The 20,196-nt window shown below is 43.0% G+C and overlaps 1 protein-coding gene across 5 annotated transcripts in view; it reads right to left on the minus strand.

Annotated features, from left to right (window-relative positions):
• Positions 1-20,196, minus strand: part of EML1 (EMAP like 1) — a 138,084-nt gene that overhangs the window by 42,620 nt on the left and 75,268 nt on the right. For all 5 annotated transcript variants that reach the window (XM_077924163.1, XM_077924150.1, XM_077924154.1 and 2 more), the window contains exons 2-3: positions 9,791-9,973; positions 8,157-8,289 (exon numbers count right to left, since the gene is read on the minus strand). In XM_077924163.1, coding sequence (XP_077780289.1) covers positions 8,157-8,289; positions 9,791-9,973 — 316 coding nt within the window. The remainder of the gene's footprint in view (positions 1-8,156; positions 8,290-9,790; positions 9,974-20,196) is intronic.

Here is a 20,196-nt window from a genome sequence, read left to right on the forward strand (position 1 = left end):
CCCCCCCCCGCTTTATTTGTCTTGGGGTGGGTGCAGGTTTTCCCCCCTTGTCTGTTGTGCTAGTGGTTCTGAGCATCCCCACTTTTTCTTCTGTGAAATGGTACCCACAGCTGTTTTTCAGATTTCCAACATGCCCGCAGATTTACTCTGCAGTTTAGGATCATTTCATAAGTCCCGTTATAGACCACAGGTGGGTCAGCCAAGTGACCTCCAGTTGTTGTTGGCTACAATTTCCATCAACCCTGAATACTGGCCATGCTGGCTGGGGAAGGTAGGAACTGTAGTCCAAGAATGTCCGGGAAGCACCATGTTGGCTATCCCTGCAATAGACTATGGCACAAGGGAAGGGACGCCCAAGTGCTTAAGAGCACAGAATAAACATTTCCTGCAAACAGCACTGAAATATACTCAGAGTCGCAAAGTGATTTCATGCTCTTTATTCAGCTCATAGTGGTGAGGAGGAATGAATGAAAGTCCCCTCAAAGTATCTGCTTTATATACATTAGTTACACAATGATTGGCTAATTCCGGAATTCTACTGTAAGCCAATCAGGTTGTGGATTCACTTCTATCTGGAGCATGATTGGGTGGTTCCTGCCAACCAATCATACTGCTGCATTGTTCTAGGACCAATCAGACTGCTGCATTCTGAATCCTATTGTTCTAGGACCAATCAGACTGCTGCAGTTTGGATCCTATTCAACTCAGTACATAACAAGCACACAAAAGAGAAAGAAGGAAACAGGCTTAGCGTTGTCTCATTACATACTTGCTCCCAGAGTAATTAAGCACGGTTGTGATTGCAAACATTTATAACCTGTAAGGATAATCACTTAAATAGCTTTGAATAAGAACTGAATACTTAAAAACTGCCGTGCACACAGAATGCATGAGCTCGCCAAATATTGTAGGGTTCCCCCCCACCCACTGCTGATTTAATGATGTTTTCTAGCCAAGTTACCTTTGCGCTGCCTAAGGTAACTAAATGAAAGCTCCGCAACGATTCAAGCCGAGGTTAATAACACTTGCCTAGAGCCAACGATTTAAGAACGACAGGAAGTGTCATTATTACCCATGGGGCTCTTCTCAACTCCCCATTCCTCTATTCAGATAAATTATTCAAAAGTGAAAACACAGTATGTGATATCAGCTGTGATAAGAAGCGGCCTTGTACTCAGTCAGACCATTGATCCATTTACCTAAATATTATTTACTACTATATCAGCAGCAGTATACACAAGTACTATCAGCCACACTCCAGGGTTTCAGAACGTCAACACTCCCAGACTGTTAGCACACATTTGGGTTGCACATATCTGATTTTTCTGCGTGCTCTTTTGTGCAGGCCTGACCACACAAGTGCTTTCAGTTGAACTCTGCCTTAATGTTTCCCATCCACACAGGTAAGGTGCGCTCGATGGGATACATTTGCACTGTGTGCTGTTGTCCCTGCTTCTCAATTACAGTCATACCTCTTGTGACATTTGCTTCAGGTTAAATCTTTTCAGGTTGCATCCCGCGGTGACCCGGAAGTACCGGAAAGGGTTACTTCCGGGTTTCGCTGCTCGCACATGCGCAGACGAGCAAAATGACGTCGCATGCATGCGCAGAAGCAGCAAATCGCTGCCCATGCACACGCGGGTTGCGTTCTGCTCATGTTGCAAATGGGGCTCCGGAACGAATCCTGTTCACAGCCAAGTGTACCACTGTATTGCTCTTCCGCCCTCCCAGAATTCCAGAAACCTGAGGTCCATTGTAGGCAAGCACACGGACCTGTGTACAGTGCTGTTTTTAATACAAGATTTTATATATATATATATATATATTTGTTTTCGTAGATTTTCACGGGTACAGGAATGCAGGTTTTGGTGTCCTCGGGTGTCTTCCCGTGTAAAAGTTGGGGTGTCTAGGCGACGTTTCGACGAGGTCTCACTCGTCATCTTCAGGCTGGTGCTTTCGGCTTCTTGTTACTGGAACAGAGCAGGATCTCAGTGTTTGAGTTCCTATAAATACTGTTGAGGGGTGTGGTGTATAGCCTCCAATGTTCTGGGCAGAGAGGAAGTTCCCAGGCTAGTGTGCCTTTTCTTCTTTTGTTCCTTAATTACTTGAGGGATATCTTGAGTGATTTCTTGAGTGATATCCTGAGTACCACTTAGGTGGGTCATTAGGTGTGGATTAGTTGTTAAAGCCTTTGTGTCTTGACCTCTTGAACTTTGTGAAGAGTTTTTCTGAGAAGATGGCTGTACTGCACTTAGTTGTGCTCTGGCTTGGCTTCGTGTATAGGGGCGAGCTGTGGTTTTGTGGCCTGTGCCAGCCAGATCTGTGTAGGGATTGCAGGGGGGTGCAGCATCCGGAGGTGCCACCATGGTTTGGCTACTGGATGGTGTCTGTAATTTATCTGTGGAGAGGGTCTGGGTTTGGGTCTGGTGTGGTTGATTGGTGATGGCGTTCTGTGTGCCTCTGGATCTGGTGTCAGTTTTTGTGGGGAGGGCTAATTTCCAGATGTCTGGCAAGCGGGATGTGTCGTCACGCTTGTTCATGTTGTGAGGGTGTTTCTCTATCTCGATGGCTTCCATGATTATTCTCTTGTGGTGATGTTCCATGTTAAAGAGCAATTTGGAATCTGCAAAATTGATTTCGTGTCCTGTTTCTTTCATGTGTTGGAAAAGAGAGGAAGTTTTTTCTTCTTTTTTGACGGCATTCTTGTGTTCTGCAATACGTGCATTTATTCGTCTGTTTGTTTGTCCAATGTACGTGGCTGGGCAGACTTTGCAGGGTATTTCATAGACCCCTTGGTTTTCCAACTGGATTTTATCCTTGGGGTTTCTGAGGATATTGGCTATTTTTTGGTTGGTGCAAAAGGCTGTTTTGATATTGTGTTTATGGAGGATTTTGCTAATTTTATCTGTAGTGCCCTTGATATAAGGAAGGAGGGCCATGCCATTGTTTTCTTCTGTGTCTTGGTTTTTGGGGGGTGTTTCTTTTTGGATTAGCTTCGTAACCCTGTTTTGCTGGTATCCATTGGCAATTAACACATTTGAGAGATTCTGTAACTCAGTTGTCAAGTGGTCTTTGTCAGCCAGGCGTTTGGTTCTGGAGATGAGAGTCTTGGCTACGGAGTTTATTTGTGCAGGGTGGTGGTGTGATTGTGCATGTAAGTAGCGGTTGGTGTGTGTTTTTTTCCGGTAGATAGTGTGTCCTAGGGAGCCATCAGGTTTTTTGTAGATTAGGACGTCAAGGAAGGGAAGTTGGTTGTTGGCTTCTATTTCCATAGTGAATTGTATTTTGGGGTGTAGGCTGTTGAGATGTGTGAGGAAGCTATCCAGTTTGTCCTTCCCGTGTGGCCAAATTACAAAGGTGTCGTCAACATATCTGAGCCAAAGTTTGGGTTTGTGTTCTGACTTGTCTAAAGCATTGGTTTCAAAGTGTTCCATGTACAGGTTTGCGATGACCGGTGAGAGGGGTGATCCCATAGGTGCTCCTTCTATCTGTTTGTATCTTTGTCCATTGTGGATGAAGTACGTGTTGGTTAGGCAGTGGTTGGTCAGGTCCAAGATGTATTCGGGGGGATTGTATTTGTTTTGAATGGCTGTCAAGGCTGACAGCCATTCAAAACAAATACAATCCCCCCGAATACATCTTGGACCTGACCAACCACTGCCTAACCAACACGTACTTCATCCACAATGGACAAAGATACAAACAGATAGAAGGAGCACCTATGGGATCACCCCTCTCACCGGTCATCGCAAACCTGTACATGGAACACTTTGAAACCAATGCTTTAGACAAGTCAGAACACAAACCCAAACTTTGGCTCAGATATGTTGACGACACCTTTGTAATTTGGCCACACGGGAAGGACAAACTGGATAGCTTCCTCACACATCTCAACAGCCTACACCCCAAAATACAATTCACTATGGAAATAGAAGCCAACAACCAACTTCCCTTCCTTGACGTCCTAATCTACAAAAAACCTGATGGCTCCCTAGGACACACTATCTACCGGAAAAAAAACACACACCAACCGCTACTTACATGCACAATCACACCACCACCCTGCACAAATAAACTCCGTAGCCAAGACTCTCATCTCCAGAACCAAACGCCTGGCTGACAAAGACCACTTGACAACTGAGTTACAGAATCTCTCAAATGTGTTAATTGCCAATGGATACCAGCAAAACAGGGTTACGAAGCTAATCCAAAAAGAAACACCCCCCAAAAACCAAGACACAGAAGAAAACAATGGCATGGCCCTCCTTCCTTATATCAAGGGCACTACAGATAAAATTAGCAAAATCCTCCATAAACACAATATCAAAACAGCCTTTTGCACCAACCAAAAAATAGCCAATATCCTCAGAAACCCCAAGGATAAAATCCAGTTGGAAAACCAAGGGGTCTATGAAATACCCTGCATAGTCTGCCCAGCCACGTACATTGGACAAACAAACAGACGAATAAATGCACGTATTGCAGAACACAAGAATGCCGTCAAAAAAGAAGAAAAAACTTCCTCTCTTTTCCAACACATGAAAGAAACAGGACACGAAATCAATTTTGCAGATTCCAAATTGCTCTTTAACATGGAACATCACCACAAGAGAATAATCATGGAAGCCATCGAGATAGAGAAACACCCTCACAACATGAACAAGCGTGACGACACATCCCGCTTGCCAGACATCTGGAAATTAGCCCTCCCCACAAAAACTGACACCAGATCCAGAGGCACACAGAACGCCATCACCAATCAACCACACCAGACCCAAACCCAGACCCTCTCCACAGATAAATTACAGACACCATCCAGTAGCCAAACCATGGTGGCACCTCCGGATGCTGCACCCCCCTGCAATCCCTACACAGATCTGGCTGGCACAGGCCACAAAACCACAGCTCGCCCCTATACACGAAGCCAAGCCAGAGCACAACTAAGTGCAGTACAGCCATCTTCTCAGAAAAACTCTTCACAAAGTTCAAGAGGTCAAGACACAAAGGCTTTAACAACTAATCCACACCTAATGACCCACCTAAGTGGTACTCAGGATATCACTCAAGAAATCACTCAAGATATCCCTCAAGTAATTAAGGAACAAAAGAAGAAAAGGCACACTAGCCTGGGAACTTCCTCTCTGCCCAGAACATTGGAGGCTATACACCACACCCCTCAACAGTATTTATAGGAACTCAAACACTGAGATCCTGCTCTGTTCCAGTAACAAGAAGCCGAAAGCACCAGCCTGAAGATGACGAGTGAGACCTCGTCGAAACGTCGCCTAGACACCCCAACTTTTACACGGGAAGACACCCGAGGACACCAAAACCTGCATATATATATTATTATTACTACTACTACTACTACACACACACGTGCCAGACTTGTACAAAACAGCTGATTAAAAAGCATAAGTAGTGTGTGCCAGGGCCAACACTAGCCAGCCAAGGAGCACCTTGCCAGCAGAAGGAGGGGGTGCGGTGACAGATGGCACTCAGCAAAATGTCACCACATATGGGGGGGGGGAGCACTTGCCACACAATGTGCTTCGATTGAGTAGCATGCAGGTTTATGATGTACTCCCCCCTCCCTTTACCACATTAAATTGGCGGGGGGGGGGGAGAAGAGCAGGTTGCCACTTGGATGAGGACAACATTGTGTGGGCAATGTAAAAAAAATAATAAGCACATATGCACAAATACGCTTTAAATTGCTGTGTGAACATCACCTTAGCCAGAAGTATTTCCCAGGGAAAAACTGAACCTGGAACCTTTTGTATTCAAAGCAAGGTACTCTACCACTGAGCTCATCTCCGAATCTTGTGATAGACAAGATTGAAAGCATGGAGGTATTCTCAATGTTGCAATCTACAGCAAAGCTTCAACTGTGGAGGACTTTGCACAAGGAGTTTGGCTGTCTTAATTCTGGAGGACCATGTAATATATTACAAATTAACAGGCACAGAGCATTTACCCTTGGTGTGCCCTATAATGTGCAAAGTGGATGCATTTGTTTATTTCACCATCTGTACAAGCTGCAGGGAGTTGCTGTTAGCTTTGGCTCTGCACCCCATGGCTGAATCTGCAGTCTCTGAAGCTTCCCTGACTCTTAAAGAGGGGGAAACGACATTTGCTGCTGCTCAGAGGGTCAGAGCAAGGTGAACATACTCTTCCTTCCAATCTTTGTATTTAAGATATAAAAAGGCTATTTATGGATGTAGATATTTATAGGAATTTGTCCAGGTTAGTGTCAATAATTCTGTTTTACCATTTGGTTATTTCCTATCCCACTGTGCGCACGCAAAATATTATGAATAGTGTATTGGCTAACACACAACTTCATAAATAAAACTGAAGTTAAAAATAAGTTGTTGTTTTCTGAAATGCATGTTTTGCTGCATCTGTCTTTGTATATTCTGCTGTCATTCCTCTAAAGCATGGGTAGGCAAACTAAGGCCCGGGGGCCGGATTCAGCCCAATCGCCTTCTCAATCCGGCCCGCGGACGGTCCAGGAATCAGCGTGTTTTTACATGAGTAGAATGTGCCCTTTTATTTAAAACGCATCTCTGGGTTATTTGTGGGGCATAGGAATTTGTTCACCCCCCCCAAAAAAAAATATAGTCTCCCCCCCGCAAGGTCCGAGGGGCAGTGGACCAGCCCCCTGCTGAAAAAGTTTGCTGACCCCTGCTCTAAACCAACCTTTCTTAACTGCTGTTCTCCTTCCTGGCTGGCGCTGATGGGAAGGCACCATTTTACAGCCTACTGTAAACTAAAGTTCTTAGCATACACTTATATCTGCCTCTTTGACAAAGTGTTCTGCGCCTCAGGAAAAAAATGTACCAAACAAGTGATGATGGCAAGGTTACAGAGAGACTCACTCCTAATGGATTCAGGTGGATTTGAAAGTGTAAGCATTGCCTGCGCCTGCATTAGTTACCAAAATGATTTCATCATTTGTGGAGCATCAATGCTCATCTGGACTTTGCAACATGTTCCATCATAGTATGGCAGGTGCACAATGACTACACTGATGAGTTCTCGATCTGACTTGGTTGCCCATGGTATGTTAGACTGGATGGGAGGGTCCAGTGTGTTAACACTACTCCTGCTTTTACAGACACAGCATGCCTCATGAATCTGCCTCCCATTTCCTGCCATATTAGAGAAGGAAGCACCAACATGCATATGCATGTTCCTTTGTGCTGGCAAGAAACTTGAATCCTATGGGGAATCACACACACACGTTTTACATCAGAGCAATTGTTACAGCACATTGCAGGCTCACTTTCTGGTTAGTATACCATCTCTGTGCTGTACAGACCCTAAACTCCCCACCACAGAGAATCCTTCATCTATGAATATCTTACTGTCATCCCAAAAGAAGCCTTGCTCAAAACACGACCACATTGCCAAGTGGCTTGGCACAAGAACCAAAGAACATTACAGTCACTTGCCACTCAAAGAAATCATTCGTTATTTAAATATATATATACATTTCCAGATTAAAATATTGGGCAGAGGCTAGTCAAGCAACGTGGCAATTTAGCATAAGTGCTTTTAGAAGATATGACTGGGAATTGTAAAAGGATCTTTAAAAAGTATCCTTACACATGGGAACAGTGGGAAGGACGGGTTGAGATTTTGATCTGACTATGCTTTCGAGGGACTTCGCTGACTGCTTCGCTGACTGCTTGAAAATAAGCAAACTTCAGAAAATTAAAGTAATGGAAGAACAGGAACCGTAATTTTATACAATTTGGCAATACAAAGAAAACTACAAGAGCTACCTATCAAGCGTATTTGCTACTCTTGTTGGTTCGGTAAAGAAACAAAGGCACTCATTTTCAGAATAGATTACAAAATCCCTAAGTAGCCATTTCCTGCTCTTAACCTCAAATTACAGAGGAAAGAAAATAACAGCCTAATTATGCGCTCCTTTAGAATTCTTGCAACAACATTAATCCCGATTAATTAATCTAGCATGAATAAAGTTGAAGATATTTCTACGAGGTTTCCAATTGAAATTTGGCTTAATTATCTAGAAATTTATCTCGAAAGTTTCACCCAGAGAGCAAAAAATACTCAGAGGAGCAGTTTTAGATGCTGAAGGCAGGCAGTAATATACATACACCAGATAGATAGATATTGAATACCTTTTTGCTGCTGGGGACACAATTTCTTTTCGGGTTCCTGATGGAGAAGGTAGAGAGCCACTGGGTTTCTTTGGTAGAACAGTTCCATTATTAACAGTGGTCTTTAAAGGCAGTGTTTGTACAAGGGGTCTTGCTGTTAAAAAAAGAAAAAGAGATGATCAAATAGAGGATTACAAGTATACAGTCTGTCTGATGAAAAAAATAAAGAGTTTACAAATGTTTCTGTGCATCTTCATAGTTGAAGCTGCCCACACTGAGTAAGACCACTGGTTTATCGAGCCTGGTACTGTCTACAGAGACTGACAACAGCTCTCAAGGGTTTCAGCCAAGAAGTTTCTCCCAGTCCTACCTGCCAACTGAACCTTGGACCTTATGCATGCAAAGCAGAACCTTTACCACTGGGCTATGACACTTCTCCCGCATTATGAGAAATAAGGATTATTTCAGTCTACAATCAGGGTGCAAGTCAGTAGCCTTAGAAATTGCTTCCTAAACTTTAAACTGCAATCCTACGTGCTCTGTGCACAGAAAGCAGGAAGTGGAGTGGGTCTTCACTGGGGGCTGCACAGGAGACCTCAGCTCTAGACGGTGGCATAGCATGGTTTGCCAGATTCCAGGGCAGGCAAGTGCACATGTGCGCCAGGGCGGGTGCAGAGCAGAGGGTGAACAAAGCTCGCCACACCTGCCCAACCCTCACTGCTGCCAGAGCACCACCCTGATTGGAACCAAGTGGGGCTGTACTGTGCCATCTGCCTGCCCTAGGAGGGTGAAGCCCGGCTTGTCAATGCGGTCCTTGGATCATCCCAGCTTCATAAAGTGGTTCAGGGCTGACAGGATGGCATGAGAAGGACGCAGCAGCCATGCCCCCTTCAGTCCCAGCCTCGTAAATGAGATCAGCTCATTTCTCAAGCAGCTGCCCGACTTTTCCAACTAAAAATCTCTGGGGCACAAGCCTGGGCAGTATGTATGGAGACAACAAGACACCCCTTTCGGCCTCGCTGATGTGGTCCAAAGGAAAGCAGAGCAATACACCTGCTTAGCGGCAAAAGTTGCCAGAAGGAGGTGTACAAGATTTGTGTAAGGTTTACTCCTTAGCCGTTTCTTTTCCCAAAGATGTCGCTCAGAAAGTAATAATGAACAGAGTTTACCTAATAAAATGTTGCTAAATGAACTGTCATTCATAGATCTGATTTATCCAGAAAATGATTCATTTTTCAAAGCATGTACAAGGATATATACTAGATTATCAGTATTTCATGCCTGACCTTCTGAGACATCAGAAAAGAAGAAAAATGATGTGGTCAACCTTCAGGAGTGTTGCAGCCACAAATACATAGGTATTTCCATATATGGAATGCTGAACAAGCTTTCTTCATATACTATGCAGGACACTGTCGGGTACCTTAGGAAAAGGAACACTTTCCTAGCCAGAGCAGGCTTCAGATAGACTAAACACTTCAAAATCAAACTGCAAGTTTGATCAACTGTATACCATGAAAAGTTCAGACCACAAACTGCTGTCAGATAATTCCAAGGATTCAATATACTTGACTGGTCCGAAAAATATCAAAATTATTGTAACATTTGCTCAGGTCTAAGGAGTGAATTTGAGAGGCAGTGTTTGAAATCGATACCTTTGGTAGGTCCTTTCTTGTTCTGCATGGCCTGTTGCTCCTCAGTAATGTTCAAGCGCCTAACAACATCTGCCAGAGCAGACTTGAGCAGCTGGATGTCATCTTCCTGCATCTGAACACGTTGCTCCAGTGAAGCAATGCGGTCTGTCACCTCCATGCTGCTAGCGGCAGAGGCACTGTCATCTAAAAAGAATATTTGAGAAAGATGGGGTTTTATTTTGGAAATTTGTCATGAGGTATAAGGAAACATCGTCACCTGAGAACTTTTACTAACCATACAAACTATTTCCCCACTATTATCAATGTTAGGATTCAATTGCAGCAAGTTGTTAGAAGCCAAGCTAAATTTTAGATCTTAAAAACCTACAAAATCAACCTTCGGAGTTTTGTTCATTATATTGTACTTTGCTATGCAGAACTTTTATTTTCAAAGGACAACTAGGTTGTAACAAAGAAGTCAATCCAGCATCACTTCTCTTTCTTTTAAGGTGTAAAAGCAGGAAATCTACGGCATGATGTGAAATGACAAAATGAAATGAAAGACTTTACAGCAAGATATTTTTCACCTTGGTCAAAAGTCAACACAGTACATGTTCAAGAGCCCAATACAAATGCAAACAAAACATTAAAACATGGCTATTTTTATATAGGAACAGTTATAGTAAGATTATGGAGCAACCTTACTGACCACCAGTTAGTCATCAGGGTTTGATACTAAAACAGGCCCCAATGATTGAAATGTGAAGTAAAAGAAAATCCCTCAGCCAAATCTAATTGCATTTAGAAACCGCCATGGGGTTCAGCAGCAGATCATTTTGCAATATAGCTGTATGAGGTATTAATCCCAAAATTAAGATTTAACAGGCACTTTGGCATTCATATAAGATTCCACAGACATGAAGCATGCCTTGAAGAGACATAAGGCCTACGCTGATCTAATAAGCTTGTACTTTAACTCAGCTGGAAGTAACAAGAATTAGCATACTGGACAGACAACCCCATCACAGACTGGATGTAAAACATCATAAAACAAACTCAACTTAGCAAGCATCCTTCTAAATTCAATATGACTTCACATAGTTCCAGTCAATGAGTTTGACTGGAATTTGGTCCGTCTCCCCCCCCCCCCCCACTTCAGCAATTCCATCAACAGTTCCATCATGTGCAACAGCTATGCAGCCAGTGATTCTAGCCCTCTGCACTTGACTCTTCCTAATGCATCTTTCACAGCCTTCTGCTTGTCCACAGCGAGAATACAGGCACAAGCATGGGTTAGATTCAAAACTTACTTTGAAATGAAATACATCAGTATTGTCAATTTAGCCGCCTTCCCTAATTCCTTGATACCAACACCCTCTGCAAAAATGGCTGGGGTAAAAGACAACAAGGGAGGCGGACTGTACTTTGTGCTAGGTCAACCCTTTATACTAAATATTTGGGTGGGCGTGAAGCTCACATACACCCAACATTTTTCATTCCCAGAACAGAAGCTGTGCCAGCGTGAAGTTAAGCTGTGGTGGTGGCTCAGCAGACATATAACTTTTTTAATGGCGGCGCGGTGCAAATGCAGGTCTACAATGAGAAATAAATTTATTATAAGAACTGAAGCCAGACAGCAGCTACTGAAAACAATGAGACAGCAATACAGGTTATGTCTGAGTCCTGTCCAAAACATTTTAATGTTATCCCTTCCCCTCCCTTCTGTTCTTGTACTTATCTTCATAAGTTTCACCTTTGTGCATCGTTCCTCCTAGATTTGCACGCATTAGGAATCCTCCCCCAAAGAACTATACTTTGGGAGCGTCTACACCCCCATCGTTCACTGAGGTCCAGCGCCAATGATCTTCTGGCGGTTCCCTCACTGCGAGAAGGGAAGTTACAGGGAACCAGGCAGAGGGCCTTCTTGGTAGTGGCGCCCGCCCTGTGGAACGCCCTCCCATCAGATGTCAAGGAAATAAAAAACTATCTTACTTTTAAAAGACATCTGAAGGCAGTCCTGTTTATGGAAGTTTTGAATGTTTAATGCTGTATTGTGTTTTTCATGTTCAGTTGGAAGCCAAATATGGGTGGGGTATAAAATTATTATTATTATTATTATTATTATTATTATTATTATTATTATTATTATACTGCAGGAACCTTTGAGGGAACTATGTCTCCAATGAGCCACCAAGTCCAGACACACTGTTGCACTGCTACAAGTGAGTCACTAGGATGTTCAGGGGGAAAGAACATCCTCCCCACTTTTTGCACACACCGCTCCAGGAAAAGAGGAGGGTTGTTTGGGGGATCAAATAGGGCAGATGGGTAGGGAAGCATCCTCTGATCATAATCCAAAATGGGGGGGGGGGGGCGGATTAATGGGTCTTAAGAGTTAACCTCTCCTTTGGAGGAAGGCTTTTAAGAGCCCCAGAAAACAATTTCCAAGCAAAGTTGGGAGGAATTCAACATATCTCTTTGGAATGAATTCCAACTGTGTTCAACGGCACGTATGTCTGGGACTGAAGCCTGAACGATAAGAGTCATATGATGTATGTCTGTAAATTGCCTTGGGAGATCTATGTGGCAGGCAATTCACAAGTTAGTAAACAATAAATAATATAGCAAGAAATATTCTTCAAATAACGTTTGAGAATGACACATGTTTATTTAAAAACCCACTAGAGAGGTGTGCCAGGTATCTCTGGATACACCATATAAGCTGTCAATAGCTGTAGAATGTCTTCATTAAAAAAAAAAGTTTTTCAATTTCAATACTGCCTAGACAAATTTTTAAAAATAGTATTTCCTGGCTTTTGTTTCACATACATAAAGCACACGCTCTTAACATTTAGCTCATCGCTGTGGACCATATGTTCCCCAAAGAGTGTTCTGTATAAATGGGAATGCTCCTTTTCTTTCCCTGCTAATTAATCCATGATCTCACTGGAAAGATTCCGCATGACTCTCTTCAGGACAATACAGGGTGATTAATCCATCCCCACAGTACCTTCCAATTTTAAGCCATCTTGTCGCTGAACTGAGCAGGGCATGAAGATGTATCAGAAATGTGATACTAACAAAGGCTGTGCTCTCAACAAGCAGGCCCCGCTTATACATAATGGAGATAAAATCAAGGCTTTCCAAAAAAGGTAGTTTAGAAGAAATATATTCCACTGCTATTTGAGCAGGCAGATAAATTTTAACTCCATACGGTGCTGTTCGAAAGAACACAAGAGCGAGAAAACTTTTTGAGCAGCCATCAGGAAACTAATATCCGCAGTAGCTAAACCTGCGGAATATTTACAGTATTCCAAGATGCCTCATTTCAAAGACAGGTCTCATGGCTACACAGGCCCAAGAACAGGCAGACAGAGGAGACTGAACTATGGCATCTGTGGGAACTCGGGCTTCTTTTTGTAGGAAACTCAGTATCATCCTACAACTCAAGGGTTATGGAACATTTGGCATTGATCAGAGTTGGAGTCTACCAACATCTGGAAGGCAATAGGTTCCCCATTGCTGCTACCGCAACTCACTGTGGCATCTGAAGCCAACAGTTACCACTGAAAGTAGGCACAATGGACTGTGTGTACAAAATGGTTCTCTAAACAAGGGAGCTTGGTGTTTTTCTGCAGGGGAAGTCTCCCCTAATATTGTCTGCAGCCCCTATTATTATGTTTTTAAGTGCTCGTGAAATGCACTCATCTGGGTCTTTAGTGTTGCTGCTGTAGCTTTCTGGAATCAGTTAGCAGGCAGATATGTTTTAACCGCCCATTTCACATCAGTGACTTCTACTCACGGGGAAGGGAAATCCAGTGTTACTATCCTGATACTAGAGAGAAGGGAGTTTACTTTAGGGCTGACATTTTCAGCTGTAGTCCTATGTATCTCATAATGCTTAGTTTCACCCAAAGTTCACACTGCTGAAAGTGATAAATAGTATAGATACAAAGGGTTGGATCCAAACATTTTGCTCTGTTCACACATACACCCCTACTGTGGCTCTGCTCCAAGCCCCTCTTGAAGCTGCTTTTCACCACACAGAGCAGCCATTTGGCTAGTGTTACTCATGTACACATTAAGAAGGCCTTTAAAAGGGAAGAATGCCTCACTATTCAGACCACATTACACCCACCCTCTTCCATCTGCATGGGCTTCATGTTTAGGTCCAGGCCCAATTCAAGGTGCTATGAAACCCTAAATGGTTTAGGACCTGGGTACTTGAAGGACCACCTCCTCTTATATGAACCAGCCCAACAGTTGTAGAAATCAGCAGAAGCCGCCAAGACAGACCCACTAGGCATTGTCACGAGACATATGTGGGGGGTTTTTTATGGCAGCACCCAAGCTAGAGAGGTTTCTCCCAAGGAAAGATCAACTAACACTGTCTTTGATGGTTTTAGATGGGCAGCAAATGTCTTTTTATCCCACCAAACCTTTAACAGCTTTTAAATTGTTTGTTAAAAGACCTCATTGAAATGCAGGCTTAATGTATTATTTTTAATTGCTGGTCTTGGTTTTTGTCATATTGAGATACACATTTAATGCTGTAAGCCACCTTGGGAGCCAAAGAATCCCATTGTTTAGGAAAGTATTTCAGTGTTCGGAGGACTACAGAGAAGTTAGGAGTACAAATACACACACACACACACACACACACACACACACACGATTTTAGTTACTTCCGCTTGCAAAAATGTAGTTCTGAATAGACACTGCTGTTTATTCCTCCGAAAAGCAAAGCAATAGATACACATGCACACACCTTTGTGCATAAGCCAACATCAAACTTAAGATATATCACCTGGCCCACTGTTTCCCAAACATTTCAAAATCAGATGCCCCAACTCTCAACTTAGAAACTGAATGCAGCATCTAAAACTCCTATGCTAATTCTCCCCCCCCCCCCAGAAGCTTCTACACATCCTGGTGCCGCATAATTTGTCACCTACTCCTCCATCTCAGTAACCCCAATGTGGCACAACTTGCATTTTGGGGAACCTTAAGCCCTGGCTCTTGAAAGGCCTACTCCCAATAAGACATGCAAGGTAGTTTATACCTTTCCTGAGAGTATCTCATGCCACACTCTTAAGAAATACTGACTACATCAAAATAAACTAAACCCTATTAAATTTAAATCTATAGAGGATGAACTGTGGAGCCTTTATGATTTTTATGTAAACTATTTAAAAGGGAAGGGGGCAGAGGCATGGCATACTTAATTAGAAAATAACAAATATCTTACCGGCATAATGAAGTACAATTAAAATTTAAAGAGCCCCTTGAATAGCAGCCAAAAGTATGATTTCCTAGTGAAGATCCAATGGTTTAATTTAGAATTCTGAATGTTGCTTTATTCATAACTAAAATGCTTATCTTTTTCCTACTAGTTTTCTTAGGGAAGGATAGCTTAAGTATTAAATTCCCACACATGTTGATGCATGATATTAGCCTACAGCACTCAAAAGCATGTTTGTTCTTAAAAACCTACAGTGAACTCTAAATGCAATGTAATCAATATGTAGGAATGAGTTAGAGTAGTAGTATCATTCCTTCATTACATACATTTATTCTGCAGTATTTAACAGACATGAATGAATTTCACTAGCTGTGGGGGGCTTGTTTCCTCCACTCCCCAACATTTAATTATTTGTATGTCATCAAATATTGGGGTTTTCTGTATAAGGGTTTTAGTTAACTATACAAAATATACTCACAAGTGAAAATACACTCACACGTGTATATAAATACACTGGTACCTCGGGTTAAGTACTTAATTCGTTCCGGAGGTCCGTTCTTAACCTGAAACTGCTCTTAACCTGAAGTACCACTTTAGCTAATGGGGCCTCCTGCTGCCGCCGCGCCGCCAAAGCACAATTTCTGTTCTCATCCTGAAGCAAAGTTCTTAACCTGAAGCACTATTTCTGGGCTAGTGGAGTGTGTAACCTGAAGCGTATGTAACCTGAAGCGTATGTAACCCGAGGTACCACTGTACACAAAATGTTGTTAAGAGTTTGAGGGTGCCAGATCCCTCTAAATCTCTGGTTCCAGTACGTGTTAAAGGCTATTTAAGCCAGGCTACCTTCGTGTGTTCAGACGATCACCTACCTGATGGGCCATTAAGGCAAGAGGGCTCTGTGAGAGATTACAAATGTTTGGGACTCCTTCAGTTCAGAGTTAGTTAGAAGACAAACGAAGAGCTGGGAGTTAAGGGAGTAAGAAGCTGGATGCAAAAAGCAGCAAGCTGGAAAGCCAGAGAGTCTGATTTCTGTTTGATTTCTGATTGAACCCAAGGCTGCAGCCAATGCCAGAATTAGGGCAATGCAGGCGGTTTCCCTGCACAGGGCGACAAGTCCATGGAGTCCAAAACAGAAGGCAAGGAGGAGGAGGAGAGCTTGAAAATAAGAAAGGAGGGCCAGATTTTGTCCTTGCTCAGGGCAACATATTATCAAAGTCTCTCTCTCTTTCTCTCTGTAAATATATATATTGCATATATATGTAAATAAACCATGTATATTAAGGATACCACGGTCTCCGCTGTGCGCCATTTCCAAAAAGAAACACGGGGTCTGGGTAAGTGCCTGGAATCTTGTAAAGCTTGGAGATTAGGGCGCCATCCAGCAATATTATCACATGTGATATAGCCAGACTTAAGCATCTTTCTATGAGTTTCAAGAGAAGAGTTAAGCACCTGCTTTTAGCACACACACACCCGCCACCCCATATAAGCAACAAGTCTATTAAAGTACTTTACTTTGGTTTAATCGTGTATGTGGAATTCTGTTCTTAAGACCAAACCAGACAAAACGCTAAATGCATCACTTGGAAGTTCCATCTTTTTTTTTTTTTGCTTTTTTCCCCCATACTTAATAGCAGACTTGGGAGGACATGATTTTTATCAGGGTTGTGGTGTACAGGGTTGGTTTGGTTATCCCTGTCCTCTTCCACCACAACACTGAAGAATTCCTCAGACTTCAATGGGGGAGAAAGAGGTCAATATTTTCACTATGATCCCATATCCTGTAACTGCTACTAACTGTAAAAAAACACAAAAAACCTTCGCAAACAACCAAATATGCAAATTCAAGTGATGCATTTAGCATTGCCTCTAGTTTGGCCCTAAAATGTAAACATTTAGAGAGAATATGCTGTTTGTGATTCCTACTAAAGAAATCTTTCCATATAAAAACAAAGGAAACCTGGCAATGCCTGACAACAATCTAGCAGGCAACGATAATAGACATTTCTTGTGTTTGGTCAACTTGGGCGGTAGACCTCCCCACCCATATCAAAACCAACATTTGCTGAAAAAGCTGAATTACAAGTTTTTTGGCAGCCAACAATAAAGACACGTCTTCCAATCCACTTTATATGCCGAGAGAAGCTTCTGGATCCCCACTGCGCTAAATAATTCAGCAACACTGGCAGTTAACTGAATATATACTATGCAGTATATAATAATTTTAAGTTATACAGTACTAGCTTTAGGAAACGTCTCCAAGCCAAAGTCCAAAATGATCTAAATATCTAATCTTTCACAAGACAAACTGACTTTTTTAAACACACACACACTTGCCTATGTGGAACCTGATAGTCGATGATGGATGGTTACTTTAAAGAAAAAGCTGTTAGGGCTACATTCAGTAAAACTGTTATGCTAGGAGAAGCCATCACGACAACTCCCAGTAGCACAAGGGGACTTCCCCTTCTCCCCAAATCTCCTCTGGAGGATAGGGAGAACCCCCAAAACAGCGGGCAGGGGCAGAACAGGGACAACTGTTCTGTCAGGTCAAGAAGATATGCTTGCGCTGACAGTACTATCTTCTTTAGTGCTACGTTGAATACAATCCTTAGGCTATATAACATCAATGTTTTGGAACAGGGATAGGAATGTCAACAGAAAAATGCAAAATTTTACCAATGTATTTGCCTGGTGTGATATCAGAATGTCTCCCACAGGCCTGGTACCGGAAGTGACCAAAACTTTTCCAATACAGTGGTACCTCGCAAGACGGAAAACTCGCAAGACGAAAGGGTTTTTTGTTTTTTGAGCTGCTTCGCAAGACGATTTTCCCTATGGGCTTGCTTCGCAAGACGGAAACGTCTTGCAAGTTTGTTTCCTTTTTCTTAACACCGTTAATACAGTTGCGACTTGATTTCGAGGAGCAACTCATAGAACGCGGTGTGGTAGCCTTTTTTGAGGTTTTTGAAGACTTTGGTGATTTTTGAAGCTTTTCCAAAACTTTCCCGAAACCGTGCTTCGCAAGACGAAAAAAATCACAAGACGACAAAACTCGCGGAACGAATTAATTTCGTCTTGCGAGGCACCACTGTAGTTTAAATGTGCATCTGCCTCTGTGTGGTTTCTATTTTGAAACAAGAGTCAGGTCTTGTCTTTCATGACCCCATTCTGCATATGCCCGGCATGTTCCCAGGCCACACTTCTTGCTTCCATATGGGGCATCTTCATATGAGGGTTTTGCCTTATCAAATAAACGATGTGTTCAGCCATTCATTGTGGACTGTCAAGGACTATGGAGCTTAAACAAGGTACCTCTTGGTTAGAGGCTGTTCTAATTAAGTGAGGCTGTGCACTCAAACCTGAGATCTCTTCCAGTACAGAAAGAGTCTACAGAAAATGTGCAACATCAGCCCCTGTGCCTGGCAAGCAGACCAAGAGCTCTGGATTGAGAAGATCTCCTATATTAGGAGTGTGGATTTCTGCCCTTACTTGTTCATCAGAGGAATGCTAGCTGACCTTCAGACTCCAGATGTTTCCAGTTTTCTGCTGCTTCCAGCTTCTCCACAGGCTCCAGGTCTAGGTTCAAGTATCTCCAGCCTAGTCCTGACAAGAGTCATTCCAGGAAAAAAAAGCCTCCAAGTACTTGCTACCATTGCTTGCTACCGTATCCGTTTTCCAGAGTTGCATTTATTTTGGAGCGTTTGGAAAACTTGGGTTCCTGGACCCTCTTTAGTATTTAATCAATGTTCCACTGTCACATGTACTGCAGTTATACATTTGACTCTGGTAACTTCTGAATTTGTTGCATGTGGCATTGCTGGTCAGTGATTGTATTCATCTCCTCTGGTTAAGAACATATTTCTTTACCATTTGCTATGTAAAGAATACATGGATTGACTCCAGGTGAAGGGCAGAAAATCTAGCACATAAATGTTTTAATAAGTAACTAAATATAGGTCATTACAAAAAATGGTGTAATGCTCCTCTGTGCTCACGTTCTTCATTTTCACGGCTTGACTACAGCGACAACCAACTTATCTTCACTTCTCTCTCCAGTTTTCCTCTTTCCCATGTACAGCTCTGCATTGTTTATGCACGCCAACACACAAGAGTGCTTCCAGATGGGTGTTTACTGTGGGATCAGTGCTCCTCACGCTAGTTTTTCAGAGTGTTCATAGAATGTTGTTGGCATCAAAATGCCTGCCCTTTATTCCCCAACTTCAGCTGACCTTTTGCAAGAAAAATCCGATAAGTAAAAAGGGGGGAAAGCCTTGCTGATTCTGTTGCAGTATCTCAATGGCCTATTTGCAAATTAAGTTCCCATCTGGAAGCACGCTTAACACTGCTATTTCAATACAGCCATCAGAAGCAAACACTGAGGTAACTAGGGACTCGTCCACACTTACACTTGTCCCATTGCTTTCCCCCAGAAAACCTGCTCTTTAGAACTACAGTCATAACTCGTGCTCCGTCTGCTTCATGTTGCGTCTTTTTGCGCTACATCCTGCTGTAACCCGGAAGTACCGGAAAGGGTTACAGCGGGTTCTGCCGCTCGCGTATGCGCAGAAGCACTAAATCGCACATGTGCAGAAGTGCCAAATCGCGTCACACGCCTGCGCAGACACAATGCTTCGAGTTGCAGGCATTTCACGTTACGGACGGGCCTACGGAACGGATCCTGTCCATAACACGAGGTACCACTGTACTGGTTACGAACTTAATTCGTTCCAGTAACCTAAGACCGTTCTTAACCTAAGACCGTTCTTAACCTGAGGTACCACTTTAGCAAATGGGGCCTCCCGCTGCCGCCGGCGCACGATTTCTGTTCTCATCCTGAGGTAAAGTTCTTAGCCCGTGGTACTACTTCCGGGTTAGCGGAGTCTGTAACTTGAAGTGATTGTAACCCAAGGTGTTTGTAACCTGAGTTACCACTGTAAATCAGAGTAAACACCAACCAAAATGACTTTTGCTCTGATTCAGCGGTAAACAGCAGGTTTTCCTGGACAGAAGCATCAGGGCAAGCGGAAGTGCGGATGATCCCTTAATGAATGCCGAATCTTGGATCTTCTTGCCTCGTACAGAGAGGAAGAGAGTTCCTCAAGATCCAAAATGTTGATACTTCAAAAAAATTACCCAGCAACTTGCCACTCATTGCCACAGCCATGCCACTGTGCACAGGTTG

This window comes from Podarcis muralis, chromosome 1, assembly GCF_964188315.1.
Source record: "Podarcis muralis chromosome 1, rPodMur119.hap1.1, whole genome shotgun sequence".
Classification (NCBI taxonomy): Eukaryota; Metazoa; Chordata; class Lepidosauria; order Squamata; family Lacertidae; genus Podarcis; species Podarcis muralis.